This window comes from Protopterus annectens, chromosome 2.part1, assembly GCF_019279795.1.
Source record: "Protopterus annectens isolate FY-2018-M chromosome 2.part1, PAN1.0, whole genome shotgun sequence".
In the NCBI taxonomy this organism is placed as follows: domain Eukaryota; kingdom Metazoa; phylum Chordata; order Ceratodontiformes; family Protopteridae; genus Protopterus; species Protopterus annectens.
The window spans coordinates 1551631881-1551653252 of NC_056729.1; the positions used below are offsets into that span (position 1 = coordinate 1551631881).

At 42.8% G+C, this 21372-nt stretch overlaps 1 protein-coding gene across 2 annotated transcripts in view; it reads right to left on the minus strand.

The window, feature by feature from the left end:
* Nucleotides 1–21372, minus strand: part of FKBP9 (FKBP prolyl isomerase 9) — a 451574-nt gene that overhangs the window by 73902 nt on the left and 356300 nt on the right. For both annotated transcript variants that reach the window (XM_044063002.1, XM_044063003.1), the window contains exon 7: nucleotides 11246–11432. In XM_044063002.1, coding sequence (XP_043918937.1) covers nucleotides 11246–11432 — 187 coding nt within the window. The remainder of the gene's footprint in view (nucleotides 1–11245; nucleotides 11433–21372) is intronic.

Genomic DNA, 21372 nt, shown 5'->3' on the forward strand with positions numbered 1-21372 from the left:
ACAAATACACAATTAAATGAAATTCATCTACAACATCAATTGTTCTCGTGGTCATGCGGCTAGTTCTAATGAACTGTCCCCTAGGAATATTTCTGATAATATGCTTGGGGTGACCACTAGAGAAGTGCAGATATCCATTGGTGAAAGTTCTTTTTCTGTGTATTTTACTTTGAAAACAATTGTTATCAAAGTCCCACCAAAGATGTACATCTAAATAATTAACAATTAACCCCATCTCACCCAAGGTGAATTGAAGAAACTCTGACTTAGAGTTCAATTCATGTACCATGTTTAAAACTGTAGTTTTATCACCTTCAACAATAAAAATTAAATCATCAATGTATCTTCCATAAAATAATATGTTAAATCTACTGTTAATGGTGGACAAAACCTCCTCCTCCCACCAAGCCATAACTATGTTGGCATAGGCTGGGGCAGCGGGGGAGCCCATAGCGACCCCACGTTTTTGTCTAAAGTAATTGTTCCTAAACAAGAAAAAGTTGTTTTCTAAAATAATATCCAAAAAACGACACACTAAAGAAACCTGAGAACTATTCAAAAGTTTCTTTGAAACTAAAAAACTACGTACTGCTTCAACACCATCGGAATGGGGTATGCAAGTATAAAGTGAATTAACATCCAATGTAAAAATAATGTGTTTAGTGGGGTCAAAAATGTTCTCTTCATGAAAAATAGGGACAGATTTAAAATATTGCTCTTACAATAGAAAGTTGGTGGAATACCAGGCTTTATATTAACACGTATTTTCTGAAACTCAAATGTCTGTCATTATTTTCTGTCTTTAATCCCCGATGGTTTCCAGTGATTTGCCAGAAAATGAACATTTTATGAGGAACATGAGAAAATGGGAGGCAAAAATTGGACAGTTTAACCATGTTAGCCAAACAAGGTACTCTCTCAACTGTAACCCTTTGTTTTCCTGAAGTTGTACGAAGTGCCAATTACCTTATGGTCAACACTAGTATCAGATCACTCACACTGCATGACATGAATCTCAACAGTTCTCCGGAATAACCTTGATTCTGCAAAGACATCTGTCACTCCAGAAATCCAGACTATGATAAATACTCTCGGTTTCTTTTTTCACAAGACTGAAGAAATTCTGTATCGGGGATCTCACCATAACGTGCCTAACTCAGCTACAGTGGAGATGCAGTTGGAGGAGCAATTGGTGTTTGTCAGATAGATCACCTGACTGCAACTTCCAATCTCGTCCCCGATGAACATTTCAATGAAAGTGTATGTTAAAACCGAAAAATGCACTGTTTTCATGGTACATTTTCCATTTTCAACACAGTCCAGTGCACCAAAACAGCAAAGAAAAATGTAAGTTGAAATTGGAAAATGTACCATTTTAGCAGTACATTTTTCTGACTAAAGAAAGAAAAAAATGAATGGTGCAGTACACTTTCTTGTTCAGGAATCAACAGCTTTAAAAAGGGGGTGGGGCGTGCCCCTGCGCCAATGCCTAAATCCACCACTGCTATGGGTAGGGAAGTGCTTGAGCTTCTGAGCATTTAACTGTTGTCACAAGTGGTCAACAAAGACACCAGTCTTGTCATTCCATTATCCAGACAGGACTTAAGAAATCATCTTTTTTTTTTCTAACACATTTTATTAAATTATCACTTGTGACACAAATAAATCTACATTCATATAAAAGTAATCAAACTATATTAACATAAAAATTATAGTTCACATATATTGCTATACATCATATAACCTAAGCAATATTACATAAACTATTCAATTCCTGCTTTTTTTTTTAAACAAATATTTTTATTAAACCATCACTTACTCCACAGGCAATCATACATTAGGATCAGAGATCTCACCTTGAGCAAGTATAATTTGCCCTTGAAAAGTTAAACATTTTTGACCAAGTTAAAACAGTAATTTATGAAAAGTGTATCACGGTTGCTTTTAATTACAGAAACTAAATTAAAAGAAATAATGTTAAGATTTTTTTTGCTTACAATTCAATTTGAAATTATATTCATAGATCATTTTTCATGAGTGAGGAATTGATCATGTTATTAAACTTCAGATTTCAATTTTTTGAGAGAGATATTTTTGCATCGAGCAATAAATCTACTGTGGAATCTGTGACTGGTCGTATTTTATTCTTTAGACAGCCTGCCCAATTCAATTTTATCTCCTCTACTGTTGCAAAAAAGAGTAGACAGAAAAAAGTACTACATATATCCTTTACAACAGAAGGCAATAGCAGCAACAGGTGCCAGAATAAACACAGTTCCAAACCAAGTTCCCTAATCTCTGCCTCCCACTGGTGGAGCACATTTAGATGGCGCATCCAAAAGTCATTGTACCTCTGTCTGCACAGTTCTCCACAGTGGGAGAAGTTAGTGGCATCTCTCACTGTCATGGCAAGTTGGTGCCAAACATCAGTATTACAGAATGCTCTAACCTTCTGGCCCAGCAAACACTCCCTACAGTTCCAGTGCAACAAGAAGAGGAAGATTCTAGATTCCTGGCTGCAAAAGGCAGGAGCCCTGCTGTAACCAGCATCTGAATAGGTCATGTCTACTCTACAGGTCTAAACAAGAAGGACAACTGAAACCTCAAGTGCATGCCTGCACTGAATGAACACTACATGATCTGCACCACTGGGCAGCATTTAGCATTTTTGAGTGAAGCAAAGTAGAAAAACATCCCTAGGAGCTTTGTAGTATCCCTGCATAAACTCACTGTGTTCATGACCTTCCAGCCTGGATACAGGCACAATTGAGGATGGTACTGCCTACTGTGGTTGAGAAAAGTAAGTTACGGCATCAATTCATGAACAATCGTGCTACAGCACCTCATTCCCATATTCACTGTGCTACAAAGGCCCATGACAGTGTGACAAAAATCAGTGCCACCATAATGTGTCCAATCATATTAAGAAGAGCAAGTTCATAATAGCAATACAGTAAATGATTTTTAAAAGGTTATATAGGCCTAATGACAGCAGACAAGACAAGTGGTACTGGACCACATGATGGCATGTACACACTTGGGGACATGAAAATAACAGAAAAGTTCAAAGGCAAGACAGGATATTGTCCAACATTTGGATGGGTCTCACCCTGACAGGGATTGCAGCACAAAGTTGTGGATAACACTGTATGCAGAAAGACAGCATGAAAAAAATACAGAGGATTTGGGGATTGCTGTTCAAAGACCACGCCATATGCAGTGAGTACAGGGTAACAAGCAGAAGGGCAGTGAGAACATGCCCACTGTTGGTGTCAGCATGCCACAGGGTACAAGCATGGTACCAGACAGGCATGTAGACACTACATGGTGGTAGGGGGACACTGATGAGACATGGGGGGGGGGTCTACAAAGGCCAGTTATGCATACAATGCTGGGGGTTCTGCTAAGGGCAGTCACGTATACACTGCCGAGGAGGTCTGCCAAGGGCTGTCATGCATACACTGCCTTGGGGGGGGGGGGTCTGCCAAGGACAGTCATGCATACACTGCCAATAATCCACAAGTATACATGTCTTGCCATAAGACAAAGAACAGCAATGGCTGAAAAGGTTCACAGCATCAGAGACAGAATTGTTGGGTCTGCCAAGGGCAGTCATGCATACACTGCCAATAATCCACAAGTATACATATCTTGCCATGAGACAGAGAACAACAATGGCTGGAAAAAAAATTAACAGCACCAGAGTCAGAATGGTTACTGCAGGCCCTATGCACGCATGTGCATCTTCAACAATGATAAAGTATACACGTTTCAGAAGGCAGGAATGGTTGGCTTTGTGCAGGACATCAGTGCTTTGAGTGGAATTAATAGGACATTAGTACTGGTGCATTACAGGGCCAGCAATACGTTTCTGCATGTGAAGATCAAGGCAAAGGACACATCCAAGGACAGATTCACCACAGTTAGTAGACCACCCATATGTAGGTGTCTCAAAGAGACAAAAAAATTCCTGGCAATCCTGTCTGGGGCAGGTGAAAAAGCCCTCATACCAGACAGTGGCTTGTATGTCAGAGCTAGGCTGATAACAGCTTCCCATGTAGATGCACAAGAGATTGTCCTAACATGTTCCAGTGTCATTGTAAACTTGCCCACATGTATGACATGGTCATTTACCTAATCACATATGAATACCTGTTCTCCAGGTACATCAGGCCTGCAAGCTCAAAGTTCACTACAACATGTGAATGTGCTCATTTGCAATGCAAGTAACTGACATGAACCAATATGCATGGCACATACAGGGGGAGGTGGCACACATGTTCTTGGTCTGCTACATGTATGTTATCTTTATGATTTTGATGGTTCTAGTGGTAAAGAGTTCAGCACAACAGGTCTTCATATGCCTAATGTCATTAGGTCAGCTGTGGCAAATGATACTGGGACAATGCACATTGCACAGTCTGATGAGAAAGTGGCAATATCAGAAAAACTAAAAAAGGATGGCACCCCCCCCCAAACACACATATTCCTCCTGTAACCTTTACTCTTACAGTTGCATTACTGTCAACTGCCACTTTGCCCCACCTCTCCTGAGCAAATGTTGAAGACTGTTGATGGTAGAGGAAACACAACTTCTGCTATCTCCTGTCTTTAGCTCTCGGCATCCTGCCCATATCAGTCCCATACAGGCCACATCAGTATCACTGGCATTGATGGCATCCATAAACCACACTATCACAGTGGTACTCACACCCACCACAGGTGAACAATGTTAGGTGGACATCATCACAATAACTCCAGACAACTTCCTGAACTCAATGCCACATCAGAATGTCAGATCAGTGATCCAGGCATAGGCAGTCCCTACACACAGTCACAGTGACTGAGTATACAGCACGCCCTGCAGGAGGAAGTACAACCACTATAGGGACCAGGATATGACCTGCACCACCTGCTGTGTGACATGGTATACAGAGACATGAAACAAATGTGTCTGATAAGGGCAGTGGTAGAATAACTGGCATGCACTACTATATTCCTGATACTGCCAAATGCCCAGTGCAGCCATGCAAGGATATGGATGCACATTGCATAGTCACAGGCCAGGTTTACATACACTGCAACAATTACACCAGTGAGACCGCATCACTCAGACCACTGGCAATGGCCACCTCTGTCCCTAGACACAAGCATTCTCATGATTGTGAGCATTGCTTTTTAGCTCCATTGCACAAATACCCCAGTTGGCCTGCCACAAACAATTCCAAACCATCCCAATTCCCAAATGGCTTACTGAGTTCACTAACTATAAGTCTGTGTCTTCAATATCATAGACACTGTCCTTCTTTTGGATCCCAGCTATACAGCCAAAGCAAGGTTCCCATGCATGCTTCCATAGTGGTACCCTGTCCCTCTTGTAGTATGCATCCAACTCTGATGCTGCTGGGCTACACAGTAATGTGGCCAATGTTCTTGACATGAAGATCCCCCTGCAGACAGTCCGGAATGTGATCCAAGACGCTCCACAACCTGCTACCCATGAGTAGCTACTATAAGTTCCTCCTGTAACCTTTATTCCTATGATTACATTACAGTCACCTGGCACTTTGCCCCACCCGAGAAAATGTTGAAGACTGTGCCCTGCCCACTCCTTTGACCTCTGTGGGTAAGAATGTATGAAGCACAACACAGCCAGGCTATGCACTGTAATGCAAAGCTTGGATTAGTTAATGCATGCCTCAGTTTTAGTCTGTGTTGTCTTCGTCACAGCTCACAGATGTAGATCACATGCTGCCTCTTTTCCAAGGTAGTCACTTATGTACCTCATATGCTTTGAATGGCGTACCAGTGCAGCTGCTGTTTCAGATGGCTCCTAGGCGGACTGCTCCGCCAAAAGGTCTGTCTGCCAGTACTATGATGTTCCCAGATTGTATTTGCTTGCATACTACCACACTGTGGAGCATGGCATGGGCCACAGACATCTTGCTGTAACCTCCAGTTCAAATTGCAGTCACCACCAGATGTATCCAGGTTGTGGAAGCAGACCTTCAGGAGTCCAAACACATGGTCTTTGATGATGTTGAGTGCCTATGATGCTGTGGTGTTGTATGTCATCTCTGCCAAGATCTGGGAGCTATGGATGTGGGTTATCAGCAATGGTTCTAAGCCATATGCTGCAATACACAACACCGGACACCATTTTATGTTACCTGCTGCCCACATCACTGGGAAGAGCATATACAGGACTCTGTGTGAGCCATGTGTGGGCACATAATGACTAGGCAACCCTGTGTAAAGTCGCACTGCACAAACAGCTGGTACATGTTACACATGTGCCAGATGTTAAAATCATGGGGACAGCCAGGATGACACACAAACACTGTATAAAATATCCACTACAACGCACACTGGCAAAAGCTGGAGCAGACGCTATTCCAGTTAATATACTGGACACCATGAGAAGCAGGTGGGGCCTTGATGGCAATGTGTTGCTGTCAGTGATCTGAACACCAAGGAAATGGGCCATGTCACAGACAAATCATATAGTGACATCTCTCTTCACTGTTTGAGGAAACCATAAATGGTCCTTCAGTTGCTGTAGTGTCTCTGGTAGTGGTCAACAATGTGGTGGTAATGCAGGAGATAGTATGTCAGCTGCTGACAGACCCATATGTGATGCAGTAGGCAACAATGCCCAACACCGCAGACACTGGTTTCAACAAATAGCCACTAACACATGCCGTACAGCTAAAAATGATGTTACTCTTAGCGTCATAATGCAGGTGAATCTGTGGTAAAAGTCCTGGCCCTCAGAAGGTTGTATGAGGAGGTGTTAGCCAATAGGCCTGTCCAGAAGGAGGGAGGGAGAGAGACTGCGACTGCTGTTGTATTAGCAACCCCTATCTACATTTATGCCCTGCAAGACTGCAGGTGGCAAAAGCTCTAGTTTTTTTGGAGTATAATGGACTCCAAGTGGCTGCTTCCAAAATATCTTTAAAGCCTATGCAGTGGACTATCCATTTGAGATTGTCTGTTTGGATTGGCTTCCCCCTTGCCTCTATATAGCATAGGACAGAGCTGTTCTGATTTTCTTCTTTGAAAGGCTTTGTTCTGTCCAAATAATAACGCAGCTGTTTGTGGATGTCAGGACAAATATTACAAAAATCTGTTTAGCTGGCTCAAAGGAGGCAAGGTCAGCTTCTTTCTAGAAATGAAGATCCCAAGCAGGTATTGGTTTTGTTTTTGGGGTTTTATATTCTTAAGCCCCTGAGGAACTGTCTCTTAAGGGGGGGTGAGAGAAAAAAAAGGTGATCAGTGTTGTATTCAGAAAGATGGCTGACCAAAATGACATCCTGCTCCTCCTTGGAGAGTAGGGTCTGTTTGTGATGTTAAGGAATCTTCCATGCGGCCCATTGAGTGTTTTCAGCTGACTGTGAAGAGTTTTTTGAAACTGTGAGTCAGAAGAAGAAGAGGCATTAGAGAGGGTCCATGGATCCAGGCCTGTGGATGAAAAGTTCTTGAGCAGAATTTTGTCAAGTGGGTTTTTTTGGGAGGCAAAGAGATCTATGTCTGGCCTTCCTTCCCTATGCTTATCTCTGTAAAACTTGAGGGGATGCATTCAACTCATCTGTGGTGGATCTGGTTCTGTAGCTTGTCTGCTTGCCAGTGTTTTCAGCTTCCTGCCCTTAAAGTGACTGTGTTGTTGTATTTGTAATTCCAGAGCCATGTTCAAGTGAGCCATGCAATAGCTGCATAGGGGGGTTATATAGGGGTTCCTCCGTTTTTTTTATTGTTTGTATGTGTTGGTGGTGTTTGTGGTCCTTATCAATAGTTGAGTGGATGAAAGCTATCTTTTTGGTTATATGCACAGCATTTATTTTATTTAGCATTTTTGATTGATGTGTTGCTTGAGGTGTAGAATGGGAGACCTGTGTTTGTTTGGCATGCTTGAGCCCCACACAGAAAAATTCTTTTTGACATGGTGGTATTGTTTCCAAACTGTGGCTGTGTTGAGACCATTAGGTTTTTCAGGTACCATTGAATTGAAGTTCATATATGCAGCTTTGCACATGGGGGATGTAGGATGCAAGATGCCATGAATCCCAGAGCCTGCAGGATTTTCCTTGCAGTCAGCCTGGTGAAATTTGTGAGTGTTCTTGAAGTTAGTTAAGTCCTGCTGCTTTCTCTGGCGTGAGGATCATCTGGGTATTTGTGTAGCTGCTGTAATGTGAGCATCTTGAATTTTTGGTGCAGTAAAAATGTGTTTAGGGATGGATAGGTCCTTGATTGTGTGGCAGGTTTGGCATGCCTCTCAATTTTGGAAGTGTGACAATTTAATTCCCTTGGGGCCCTGTGAGATAGTTTCTGGGTCAGCCACATGGCTTTTGTATAAAAAATTGGTGAGTCAGAGTCGGAGTATCCGGCGACATAAATATAGTTAATGTTTTACACTGTGGTCTGGGCCTAAGCAAGGAATGAAAATCCTTATGTATTTGCTTCCCACAACTTCGCTGCAAAAAATTTTCAATTTCAGGAGCTGAGAACCCATCTGTTATGACTGCAGCTGTATGCACGATGAACATCAGGTTATCAATGTAGCTCATCATGCTAATTTTATATGATTCTGAATCTTTCCGCCATCTTTGATTTTCTGATTTGCATATGCAATTGTTCTCATTTGCATGCTAACACTTGTTTATGTCATTGTCTAGTCATTTAAATACAGTGCACTTTGCAATATTCTTCAGTAGCATGGTCACAATGTGTCTTTCTGAATCTCCCCCTTCCTGTGCATCACCACTCACGGCAGTGTCATATAATGCTGTGCACTGCTTGCTATAGAATAGCTCCTACTGCATGTTATTTAATGTTTTAAACTGTGGTCTTGAGGATTACTCCAAAGTAATCAAACTATTTTTCTGGAAGAAATTCAAAAAAGAAGGAAGGTGTTGAGATTCTGAACCTTACCTTAGACAGGTATTTAAAGTGGGAAACTTAACAAAATAGACTTACAAACAAGATGCCTTAAAATATTTTTCCAAATGCAGACTACCAACTACAAACTAGAAATTACATCTACGAGTTCTACAAGTCACCATATTAGATTACAGGAAAAAAGCCTTGACTATCAGCTAGGCAACCCGAACTTGAGTTGTGGCTCAGGTGTTTGATGGAGAAAAAGTGTGCCCAACGTGGAGATGCACTACTCACAAGGCTGTAGCAGCCATTCAGAGGAAGGGAGTGGGCCTGTAATGCAGGTGTGGGGACTGGGATGCATGCAGTCTACCAAGCTGCTATTTGGTGGCAAGTGCAGTGAAGCATGCACTTGCGTAGGGGATGGCATTGTGGACTCATGCAGTGTTGCATGATGTGTGCTCCTCCACCCAGGCGTAGGGATAGGAAAAATAAACTCTCACTGCCAGGATGCCAGTGAGAACACAAGTAACCACCATGGCTGCCAGAGTTAGTCCCCCAGAAGGCTTTCCTCCTAGTGGATCCAAGGGAGACCATCACCAGACGGGAGACTTGTTGATTAGCAGAATCAAAACAAAATGCAGATAAAAATCTGTAAAGCCTATAAATCTAAGTCACTGTAAAATCAACAAGTCTGAAAGGCAATGGAATCTGAACTACTACATTTTCAAATGCTGTACACAAGTAGCGGTCGCAAAAAATCTGCAAAGTATACAAATGCAAACAACTTTGCAAAGTGGAATAGAATTGTATTGTATTGAACTGCAATGCAATCTACTTCTCTGCAAGACATCATAAAACAATCTGCAAACCCAGATGCAAGCAACTGACCTACCCCAAACTAGCACATTATTATTTCTTTCTGAAGTCAACACACGGAGATTAATAGAAACATAATTAAAATAAACCTTCTCAGATGAAGCTGAGAAACAACTCAAACGATGATTCCCCTCCTGCTTGATCTACTGTCCACAACTTGAATCCTCTCTGTGCCATTACTGATTTAAAGTCATGTCCTCAGCTTATTACCATTCAGTAGATTTCCCAACATCTTTCAATTCAAAGAGGATTCTTCAGATTTATTTTCCAGTTTCCATAGGAAGGGAGTAGTCTTGAGGCACACCTTCTATTTTCTGTTAATCAGTCAATAATCATTCATTTCTTGGACATTTTCTCAAGTGAACTTTGGATTTAGCATTAATTTTATGGCATTTGATTAAGAGCTTGTTCACAGATCCCCTTAGCTTGCCTTTATAATGTTATGAATGTGAAATTACACCATAAACATTGCCAGGTACTCCACAAAAAAACTTGTTATTTATCCTGTCACAATGTGCCACTTTTTTGATTTAGTGCCAAAAAATAAGACAGATCTACAGGAGGGCAATGAGGGCACAACCCTAGAACTCCCAAAGATATCTTTATTTTATGCTACTGGAGTATTTATCCTTAACTCTTCTCAAAGTGATTTCAAACTATTCTGATGCTAATGGAACAGCACTTTTTTCAGGTGGAAGAGTAACAACCCTGGCCTCTATGTGCTTTAGAATTATGCAGTAGCAGCACAAAAGTAATGGAAATATACTTTATTCAACAGTGAACACCAAGAAAAATGGCTACAATATATTTAAACAACCTTCAAGTAGTCAGACATACGATAGGGAAATGAATCTGTAATACTGGCTACAGAATGAGAGCTACTTATTCTTTTTTGGGTCAGTGCAGTAAAAGCACGTCTCCTCAGTGCACAGGAATGGAGCCCTGACTGTATCCATGGTGAACCAGGTTCAACTGCCTCTGGGTGCTGGCGAAACAGCTGGGGGAGGTGGACTGAATGGAACAGCTGGGGGAGGTGGACTGAATGGAGTAAGCAGCTGAAGTCAGTTTGCACCTATAAGGGGAACAGAGGCTGTTCAGCCAACTGTACAACTACCACATGGTGGCTGAATGATGCAGCACCTGCAGTTAGGGCAAGGACAGCCATGTCAGGCTGCTAAGCAGCACAATGTGCTGCAAGTGAATTTAGTAGGTACGTACAGAAACAAAGAGCATAAATGTGTCAGCAATGCAGGCCTCATTTTTGTGATGTGCACACAGACTGCCTGGACAAAGAAGCTAGCAGCACACAATCTTCTGCGGACTGAGGGGCACGATCCATCCCCCTTACCGCTTCTTATGGTGTCTTATAATAGTAGGTACATAACAGAAATGAATGAGTCGATAAGGGATGGAGACTTGATGACCTGGAAATGCTGGAGTTAAAAAGAAACCTTACAGACTTTTAAAACCAAAGCATTGTCACTATACTTACGTAGAATCCAGTGAAGTACCATCCATGAGAGAGGCATTGAAGTGATATTTCACAAAATCCCCTTTCTTTGTGAGCACAGAGCATGTATCTGGCTTGTAGGTAGTCTTAATCTGAACTGTGTCAGAAGGGTTGTGGAAGTCAATCATGTGAATGTCAAACACGAGGACAGCAGATCCAGGAATTTTACCTAAAAAAAAATCAATTGTCACATTAATGAAGCATTCTACACAAGTCAACCTGCAATTAGGCAGCAAGACAGATGCACCACAAGACAGAAAATAATAGCTCTGTACACAGACCCCTGCATGTCTGGATTTCACTTTCTCTTCTTAGTAAAGGGGAAAAAACATCCACTTAAATACTGTTACAGAAAAGGAAAAAAAATTAACACCGGCGGCTGACTACAAAAGGTACTTCACTTTCACAGTATTATATGTCAAAAGCAGTTCTGAACATGCTACGTGACTGAAGCACTGAAGCTGCAGGAGAAGCCACATAAGATGGCTGTCAAGGAGAATTGGAATAACATGGCTCTTATGTTACCAGGTAATGTATACTAGTTTCTGGAGTCCCGATTTCTGTCCTACATCCTAATCCAAGCATGCACTGCTAGGAGTAATGTGTGACAGCAATAAGGAAAAGGAGGCCAGCTAGCATTAAAGACAATGTACAAGGTTTCAGCAGAAAGCCATGATAGATTACCTAAGGGCAATTATTCTTAAACTTCTTGGTCCAGTTTTCATAGTTAGGTACTAGGCTATCAGCCCTAGGGCCTACACAAGCCCAGCCACAAAGGTACCCTGGCTTTTGCCACCCAAGAAAATTATTTTCCTGTGCCACTGTCGAGCAGAGCCACAGAAGTGATCCTCGGTGTGAATTTCCTATTTCCCATCCAATCATCAAGATTATCAAGATTTTTCTTGAAGAGTGCTAATGAGGAGCTTTGTTTGATATAGCTAGGTAGTTTGTTCCAGAGTATGGGAAGTCCCTGGGACAGGAATCTATCCCTCCAGCATGTTCTATTTATTATGGTAACAAGGTTTAGGTCCCTACAGCATGTAGCTCGGAGGGATTGGGATTTCTTTAAGTGGAGCATGTCCAACAGCTCTGGTTTAACATAGCTTTGTATGTTAGGCAGAGATCACCTCTGAGTAGGCGATATGCGACGGAGTAAAGCTGGAGTATTTTGAGACGGTCTGTGTGGGGCATCTGTTTGAGGCCGGTAATCCTCTTTGAGAGGTATTTCTGTGGCCTTTCCAGTTGTTGATGTCTTGTGAGGTACATACCAAAAAGGACGTTATACTCTACAATGGGTCTAATGAGTGATGAGTAGAGGGGAACAAAGACTTCTTTTTTTCTGGATGAGAAACCTTTTGTGATGAAGTGTACTACGTAGAAGGATTTCCTGACTACTGTGGCAATGTGATTATCAAAGGAGAGACTACTGTCCACCTGTGTCCCAAGGTCTCATCACACTTTCGATGTTAAGTATACTACCGCCTATGCTGTAGTTCATGGGTACAGAGTTTTTACCAAAGGGGATGACAATGCACTTTTTGGCACTGAGCTTGAGGCCATGGCTTTGACACCAGGCATCTGTCTCAGTGAGGCCCTTTTGTAGGATGTCCACATCGTTAGGAGTTTCGATTATGGCTCCTAGTTTGCAATCATCTGCGAACTTCTTTAGCCAAAGACCTGTGTTAGCCTGTACTTCAGACAAGAAGATACCAAACAGGAGAGGACTCAGGACTGAACCCTGTGGTACTCCACTTGTCACTGGTCTGAAGTCGGATTTGGAGTCTGCTACTTCCACAGTGTGGGTTCTGTCAGTGAGCCAGCTGGCAACCCATCTTGTGACATAGGGATTTATACCTAGTTTAGTGAGTTTATCTATAATTCCAGAGTGGGAGATAGTGTTGAAAGCCTTGGCAAGATCTAGATAGGCTGTGTGAACCACCTTACCCTCATCTACGGCTTTGGTGACTGTTTCAAAGAAGTCTATCAGGTTTAGGAGACATAATCTCCCTTTTACAAACCCAAACTGGGTGGGGTCCAGAGTCCGGAGATTACTAATGTCTTTGTTTATAAGTTCCATGATGATACGTTCCATGGCCTTGCAGACCAGGCTAATCAGGCTAATGGGGCGGTAGTTCCCAGTGTCCGTGGTGGATCCCCCCTTGTGGAGTGGGATAACCGTTGCTGTGCCCCATTCAGCGGGCACAAAGCCTGAGGTGAGGCTATGACTGAACATGGTACTTAGGTGGGGTGCCAGTTCGTTTTGTAGTTCGTGTAGAACGCAGCCTGGGATGTTGTCTGGTCCCATGGATGCTGTGTTCTTGGCTTTGGAGAGTGTGGTTTTTACCTGTACAGCCGTGATTACAGGAACTTTGTATTCTTCCGGTATAGAGATTGGCCGTTTAGGGGGTGAGAGTGGGGTAAAGTTAGCACTGAACCTATCTGCCAGGATGTTGGCAATATCAGTTGGTACTGTATATTTAGTGCCATTGTGCTGTAACTCAGAGCAGATCTGAGTGCTGCCATTGAGATTCTTGACATAGCTATAGAATGCTTTGTGGTTGCCTTTAGAATCAGTGGCGATTTTGTTTTCGTAAATAGCTTTGGAGGATTTTATCAGGGATCGCAGCTTCTTACTGAGGCTGACCAGGGAGCTCCTCCACTCATGGGGTTTTACTCTTTTGCAACAGTTTCTTCCTTCTGTTGTACAGTTTGTTTATGGCAGGGGACCACCAGATTGGCTTCCTTTTTTTGGAGGATAGCGTCTTGGTTCTGTTTGGGATAGCATGATCAATGCACTCGTGTAAGTGCTTATAAAGTGCAGTTGTGTAGGATTCAGTAGTCATAACTGTACTGTCCATCTGCATGGGTGTCATGAAGTTCACCACTTCTGTCTTAAGAAGCATGGAGTTGTCTTTGGAGACATTTTTTACCATGGTTTCCTTAATGGGGGGTGGGGGCAGGATGTGGATATCTCGGGTGATTAGCTTATGGTAGGATCGGACCAATGAGGTGATGACTTCAGGTGTGGAACACCGGTCACTCATGTTGGTAATGACTAGATCTAGGATATTGTTGCCCCTGGTGGGGGTGTGGATAAGTTGATCCAGGGCATTGGAGTTTATGAATTCCAGAAAGCATTGAGCAAAGGAGTTGGTACGAGTAGTTTTCCCAGTTAATGGTGGGGTAGTTGAAATCACCCATTATTAGGGTGTTTGGATGAACCTTAATATTTTCCAGTACATCAAGAAAAGAGGAGTGGGAATCCTGGGGCATGGTGGGGGATCTGTAGCAAGCTACAATTTGGATTGCAGTTTTGCCCAGAGTTAGTTGCATTTGGATAACCTTGGATGCATTATGCTGAGCAACTAGCCTGGAGGTGTGGTAACGAAAACGGACACACCTCCGCCTTTGGTGTTCTGGTCCAGGTTACATGGCCAAAAAAGTGTGGTATGTGTTATAGCCTAGTAGTGCAGGTGTGCTCTCTGGAGCCTTGAATCAGGTCTCAGTCACTACACAGTTATCGATGTTCTCCATTTTAAGGAGTGCCTCGAGTGAGTGCATTTTGAGATTTAGACTTCTAGCACTGAGTAGCATCATCCTCAGTTTTTGCTTGCCTGTTCCTGTTACGGTGGTGAATTTGTCATTTGAACCTTGCCTAGAAAAAGCACTATCGGGGCGGCAAGAACTTTAGCCAGTATCTGGAATCCCAGGGGTGACAGGTGCAGGCCATCTCTGGCAAAGCATCGTGGTCTGTAGACCATGTCATCCCAGGCAGACAGATACTGGATCCCTTTATAATGACACTAGAAGCTTAGCTAATTGTTGAAGAAAATCATTTTGCCCTTGTACTGCGGTATCATTCTGGGTGATGGCAGAATGCTACTCAGGGCTAGGGTCATACCTGCCTGGGCTACAAGATCGGAGAGCTCTTCCATGTCTCTTTTCATGTAGTCCAGGGAGGTATGGCTCAGGTCAATGACACCAACATGGACAATCACAGAGTCATATTTGTACTTGTTGTGGAGTGACCAGAGTGCGTGTGTCATGTGATGGATCCTGGCACCCGACAGGCAGCTGACAGTAACCTTCTCCTTGTTTAGCCTGGTGAGTGGGACATCAGTGTGCCTGACTACTGAGTCACCTATGACTAGTGTGTTGAGTACATTGTTTTGCCTTATTGGCTGTGGTTGAGTGGCACACAGAGTCTGCGGGCTATGTGTCATTTGGGTTGTGTTGGGGGTGTGGAGGTTGCTTGCATTTCTGCTTTGGAAGTCTCTGTTGCTTGAGCAGATTATTATTGAGAGTCTCTGCGAATGTTTTTGTGTTTCTGTGTGTGGATTTTGGTGGTGTAGATTTAGTGAGACTATGTGAGGAGTGTGGTGTGGTGCAAGTGTTTACCTTCTCCTCTTAACTGTCAAGTTCAGACTTGGTTGGAGAGAGCTTTACCTCCAGTTTGGCTATATAAGTGCATCTCTCACAGGTTGCAGTGGTAGGTGGAAGGAGGAGAGGGTTGCCTGTGTACATGAGGCAATTTCTACATTGCCCCAAGATACCCAGATTCATCAGATAGACAGGAGAGAACACTGGGAGCTGACCCTTGGACATGCCTGAATAAAAAAATATTTTCCTCCAGATAAGTGAGGAAAGCGAGTACAAGAACTGTTTTTTCTCTAAGCAAGTGAGGAAAGTAAGTACCAAAACTGTTTTCCTCTTGGTAATGAGGAAGGTTGAGTGCTGTAGTAATTTGTAGGTTATTTAGTGCTTACAAGTTCTGAACAAGTGCTGATCACGAATAAGCAAATTCAAGTGCTAAAACTAAGAATCTGTATCTGGACTAAACTAGTTACAGGAAAGGGAGGAAACAAGTGCAAATGCAGGCTTTTAAATCAGAAAGTTGAGAGAGATGGAAAAACTGCGTAAACGACCAACAACTACAATTTCTGGGCCAGAACCACTCCTTATGTGGTAGATAGGTTACCTAGTGCTTACCACTCCCACTGATAAGTTAGAAGGCTTCCCTCCAACACAGAAAGCTTGGGGGGCTCAGAAGCTTACATACAAGTCCTGGATACAGCAAATCAGAATCTGGACTACACTAGTTACAGGAAAGGTAGGAAACCGGCTTAGATTTTTGTTTTTTTAATATATAGAAAAGTAGCTAAAACTGCAGTAAAAACAATTCAAATGCAGGGCAAACTCGCACACTTGAGTATGTAGCAATGTTAGACCAAACAGTTTAAAAAAAAATGCAATTAAATTAAAAATGACTAAAAACAAGTGCAGAAGGAGTCTATTAGGTAGAATGAGGTAAAGAGATGGGACTGGGGGGAGGGGGGTGGGGGGTGGGTGTCCCAGATCAAATCTACAGACTAAATAATTTTTTAATAGCAAATGCCAATGACATTAAAGAAGAGTGTATTTTCCTACTACATAATTATATGACTGTGTAAGGCAGCAAGCAAAAAAACTTATTTGTGAAGTACCTTCTTCCCTCTTCATTACCAATTCTGAGCAACAAGAAAAAGAAGTTATGTATTCACCATAACGTTCCATGTGAGTTATCTCGCCTTTATTCTCACTGATGGGTTCGGAGCCAATCCTTGGCTCCGACACGGCCGATAGCAAAGCTCAAGGTTTGCCAGTAGCTTGAGACCAAGCCCCTTATCCCATGATGCACTGCTGGAATTACCTCAGATCTTGTTTGCTGCGTGTGTGTATATACCCTTGTAAGGGGTACACTCCTCAAGAAGGAAGAAGAAGTATTGAACAACCAGGATGATACTAGCGTCTAGGTCAACTGTCAGCCAGGAGGGGGCTGGAGGGAGGGACATGAGAATGAAGAGATAAACAACTGACATGGAACGTTATGATGAGTACATAACTTCTTTATGTGAAGTTGTTAAATCTCGCCGTTTATTCTCACTAATGGGTAGCGTCCCTAGCACCCTGAATCCTGGGTGGCTCATGGGAGTATATTTTTAGGACCGTAGAACCAAAAGAAGACCTGTCCCTGGAAGCCTTATCCACTTTGTAATGAGTGATAAAAGTATGAGGCTTAGACCAAGTGGCTGCAGCACAAATGTTATCAAGGGGCAATTTGGCTTGAAAAGCAGAAGACATAGAAACAGCTCTGGTTGAATGAGCCTTTACTTTGTGTGGCAAAGGTATGTTAGCAGTTGCATGAACAAATGAGATACAATCCGATAACCATTTTGAAAGGGTTGTTTTAGCCACTGGTCTACCTTTTCTGGCCTTCGAAAAGGATACAAAAAGTTCATCTGATTTTCTAATATCCTTAGTTTTATCAAGATAAAATCTGGGCCGTCAGTGCACGTCAAGTTTGTGCAGCATGTATTCTAATTTGTTGGAATGGTTGGGGAAAAAAAGACTGGCAACTCAATGACCTGATTGATATTACACTCAGAACAGACTTTAGGCAAAAAGGAGGGGTTTGTTCTGAGAGTTACTCTATCAGCATGGAAAATCATATAAGGAGGTCTGATGGATGATGCTTGAAGTTCTGGCACTCTGCGGGCAGAAGTAATGGCCACTAGAAAAATAGTTTTCCAGGACAACAATTTGAGATCACAAGATGATGCTGGTTCGGAGGGGGGCAGAATTATCTGAGATAGCATAAAATTCAAATTCCAGGGAGACTAAGGGATTTTGACAGGAAGCCTCATGTGAAAAACACCTTTGAGAAAAACCTTAGATAACTTATGGGCCATAAAATTTAACCCATCCAATTCAAGGTGGTAATTACATATAGCGGCTAGCTGAACCCGAACTGTGGCAGCTGCTGCTCCTTCCTTAAAAATCATTGTCAAAAACTCTAAAATGGACGACAAAGGAGCTCGGAAAGGGTCAATGTTTTGTATACTGGTCCAAATGGAAAACCTTTTCCACTTACTGCGATATAGTTTTCTGGTGGATGGCTTATGAGAAGACAATAGAATTTGTCTTGTGTCATCTGAGAGTGAATGAAGCCTGGCTATTTGGGGAAGTGGATCAGCCAGTCAGCTTTAGAGATTGCAAAGAAGGATGGCGGTCCTCTGACGGGTGTGTCAGGAGGTCTGGAACTGGGTCCAGGATCCATGGATCCTCCAGCAGATGATGGTGAAGAATAGGGAACCAAATCTGTCGAGTCCAATGGAGGGGCTATAAGGATAACAGTCCTTCCCAGCGACTTTGCTTTCTGTAAAAACCTGGGTATCAATGGAATTGGAGGGAATGCATATACGAGACCCGGAGGCCAATCGTGTACGAGTGCATCTCTCGGGGGATGTCACGGAGATGGTATTAGGGTAAAGCAGCTTCTGCATTTAGTATTGATGTGACTGGCAAAGAGGTCGCAGCAAGGTTGGCCCCATTTGCGGAAAATCATGTCCGCAACGTATTGGTTGAGAGACCACTCGTGAGGCAACAGGATTGCTCTGCTCAGTTTGTCCGTTATCATGTTGGATTTTACCGGGATGTGCATTGTTAACAGAAAATGCTGGGATGACACAGCCCATTGCCATACCCTGAGGGCTTCTCGACAAAGGGGATAAGACTTGGTTCCGCCCTGTTTCTTCAAGTACCAGACTACTGACAGGTTGTCTGTCTGAATTGCAATTGTCCCTAGAGGAAGAGAGACCTGAAAGTACTGCAACGCCAGAAGTACTACTCTTAACTCCAGAACATTGATATGCAGATGTGACTCTTGATCCGTCCATGTGCCTTGGGCAGTCTTTCCCTGAAAATGTCCCACCCCCACCCTATCAGGGAAGCGTCCATGGTCAGACTGGCTACTGGGGTGGAGGACAAAGGGTCTTCTTATTGTGAACAGAGATGTCAACCACCACCGAAGGTCCCTCTTGCAAGAGTTTGTGATGAGAATCATATGGTTCATTGGCAATTTCTGGTAAGACCATTGAGCAAACAGGAGCCATTGAAGAATTCCCATATGCATCCTTGCAAGTGGAATGGCTAGAATTGCTGCCGCCATCAAACCTAGTACCTTCAAGACGTCTGCGGCTGTAGCTCTGTTCTTTGACACCAATGAGTTGACGTGTTGGCAAAGAAGTGAGACCCTTTCGACTGGAAGACAGAGTGGTGGTTGAGGTATTTAACTCTGCTCCTATAAAGATGGTATGCTGCGATGGCGACAAGGCAGACTTTTCAAAGTTGACTAATGCCTAAGTGGTGGCAGAGTGTCAGAGTAGATTGTGTTGCTTGAATCAATTGATGCCTGGTGGTGGCGGTGAGGAGCCAATCATCTAGATATGGAAACACCTGGAATCCTAGACGCCTCAGGTGAGCCGTGACCACTACCATGCATTTGCTAAACACTCTGGGCCTGTAGTGAGACCAAAGGGCAGGGCTCGAAACTGGTAGTGATTGACTCCCAGCCGGAAACGCAGGTGATCTCTGGAGTGTTTGTCCATCTTTCCATCTTTATGTGGTAATACGCGTCCTTGAGGTCGATGGAGCACATCCAATCCCCTTTCCCTAGAAAGGGAAGAATGGCCCAAAGCGTGACCATTCAGAACGCCTCTTTTTTTACAAATTGGTTGAGTCTGCTGAGGTCCAAGTTAGATCTCCAGTCACCTGTTTTCTTTGGAACCAAAAAGAATCTTGAGTAAGTTCCGAATCCTGTTTGGTCTGCTGGGACTGGCTGGATGACTTTTTTCTAGCAACTTGCGGACTTCTATAATTGCTTGTTTTCTGAGACTGGGTGGAACATCTGGGATTCTATTGACAGGAGTGGGAGGGGAAGAGAATGGTATGAAATACCCTCTGAAAATCATGCTTTGTACCCAGGTATTGGATGTTATGCTTAGCCAGGCTTCTGGGCACAAAGATAAGCGACCCCCAACTGCCTCCAGAACTGGACAGCCGGGTCTCCTTTCAGGAGCGCTGGTAGGGCAGACCAGAGAACTGGCCCCTGTCACCCTGCTGTTGCGGACCCCCCCCCCTGCTGCACGGGCAGCATCTTCCGTTATAACCCCTTCCTCTGCCTCTAGAGGGGGGCTTCTCCATGTGTGTCCTGAAAGGCTCCCTGTGCTTTTCGGAACCACATCTAACTACTACTAAGAAATTGGTTAAATACCAGGCCAACTACTAGGCCAACTCTGTAGAAAAAACCAAGCCAACACAGGGCACTTATCGAAATCTAAGTCTAAATCTATACAGTATATATATATATATATATATATATATATATATATATATATATATATATATATATATATATATATCTATATATATATAAATATAAATATATTTATATTTATATATATGTATGTGTGTTGTTGTGTCTTTTGGCTTTTCCCAGTTAGGGGTCGCCACAGCGGAACTCCGTTCGGCTAACGATTGGCAGTAGATTTTTACGTGCCGAGTTGCCGGTCCTGATGCACAACCTTCAACGAAGGTACGCCCATTCACGCATGTCTCCACACAGAAGACGCTCTTGCTGAGAATCAAACAGGACGTCTTACTGTGAGGCGACAACGCTACTGCAGCACCACCACCGCAGTATCATTATATATATATATATATATATATATATATATATATATATATATATATATATATATATATATATATAAACTATCCTAACAAGAAAGTCAAGAAAAAAGTTTTTAAAATTTGCAAATAGACGAATCTATCCAATAAAATTGGTCCGAGCTATCTGAAACACCGAGATCTGTGCTGCGGCAAACTATATCTGAAGTAATTCCAGCACTGCATCATGGGATAAGGGGCTTGGTCTCGAGCTACTGGCAAACCTTGAGCTTTGCTATCGGCCATGTCGGAGCCAAGGATCAGCTCCGAACCCATCAGTGACAATAAACGGCGAGATTTAACAACTTCACATTGTAAGTTTTAGACAAAGAAAAAAAGCTTAAAAAGAAAACAAAATATTTCAGTGATCTCTCAGACGAAGAACTACATGCAAGCAATAATGCCTGACAGGGTGTGTGTGTGTGTGTGTTAATGTGTGACTACACCCCTGGAAGGGCATTAATTACATATTAATACACACCCTGGAGGGCATTATTGCACTTAGAAAATGGGCTCTCTCTAAAATTGTTGTGTTTTACTTACTTATATATTTTACTACTATA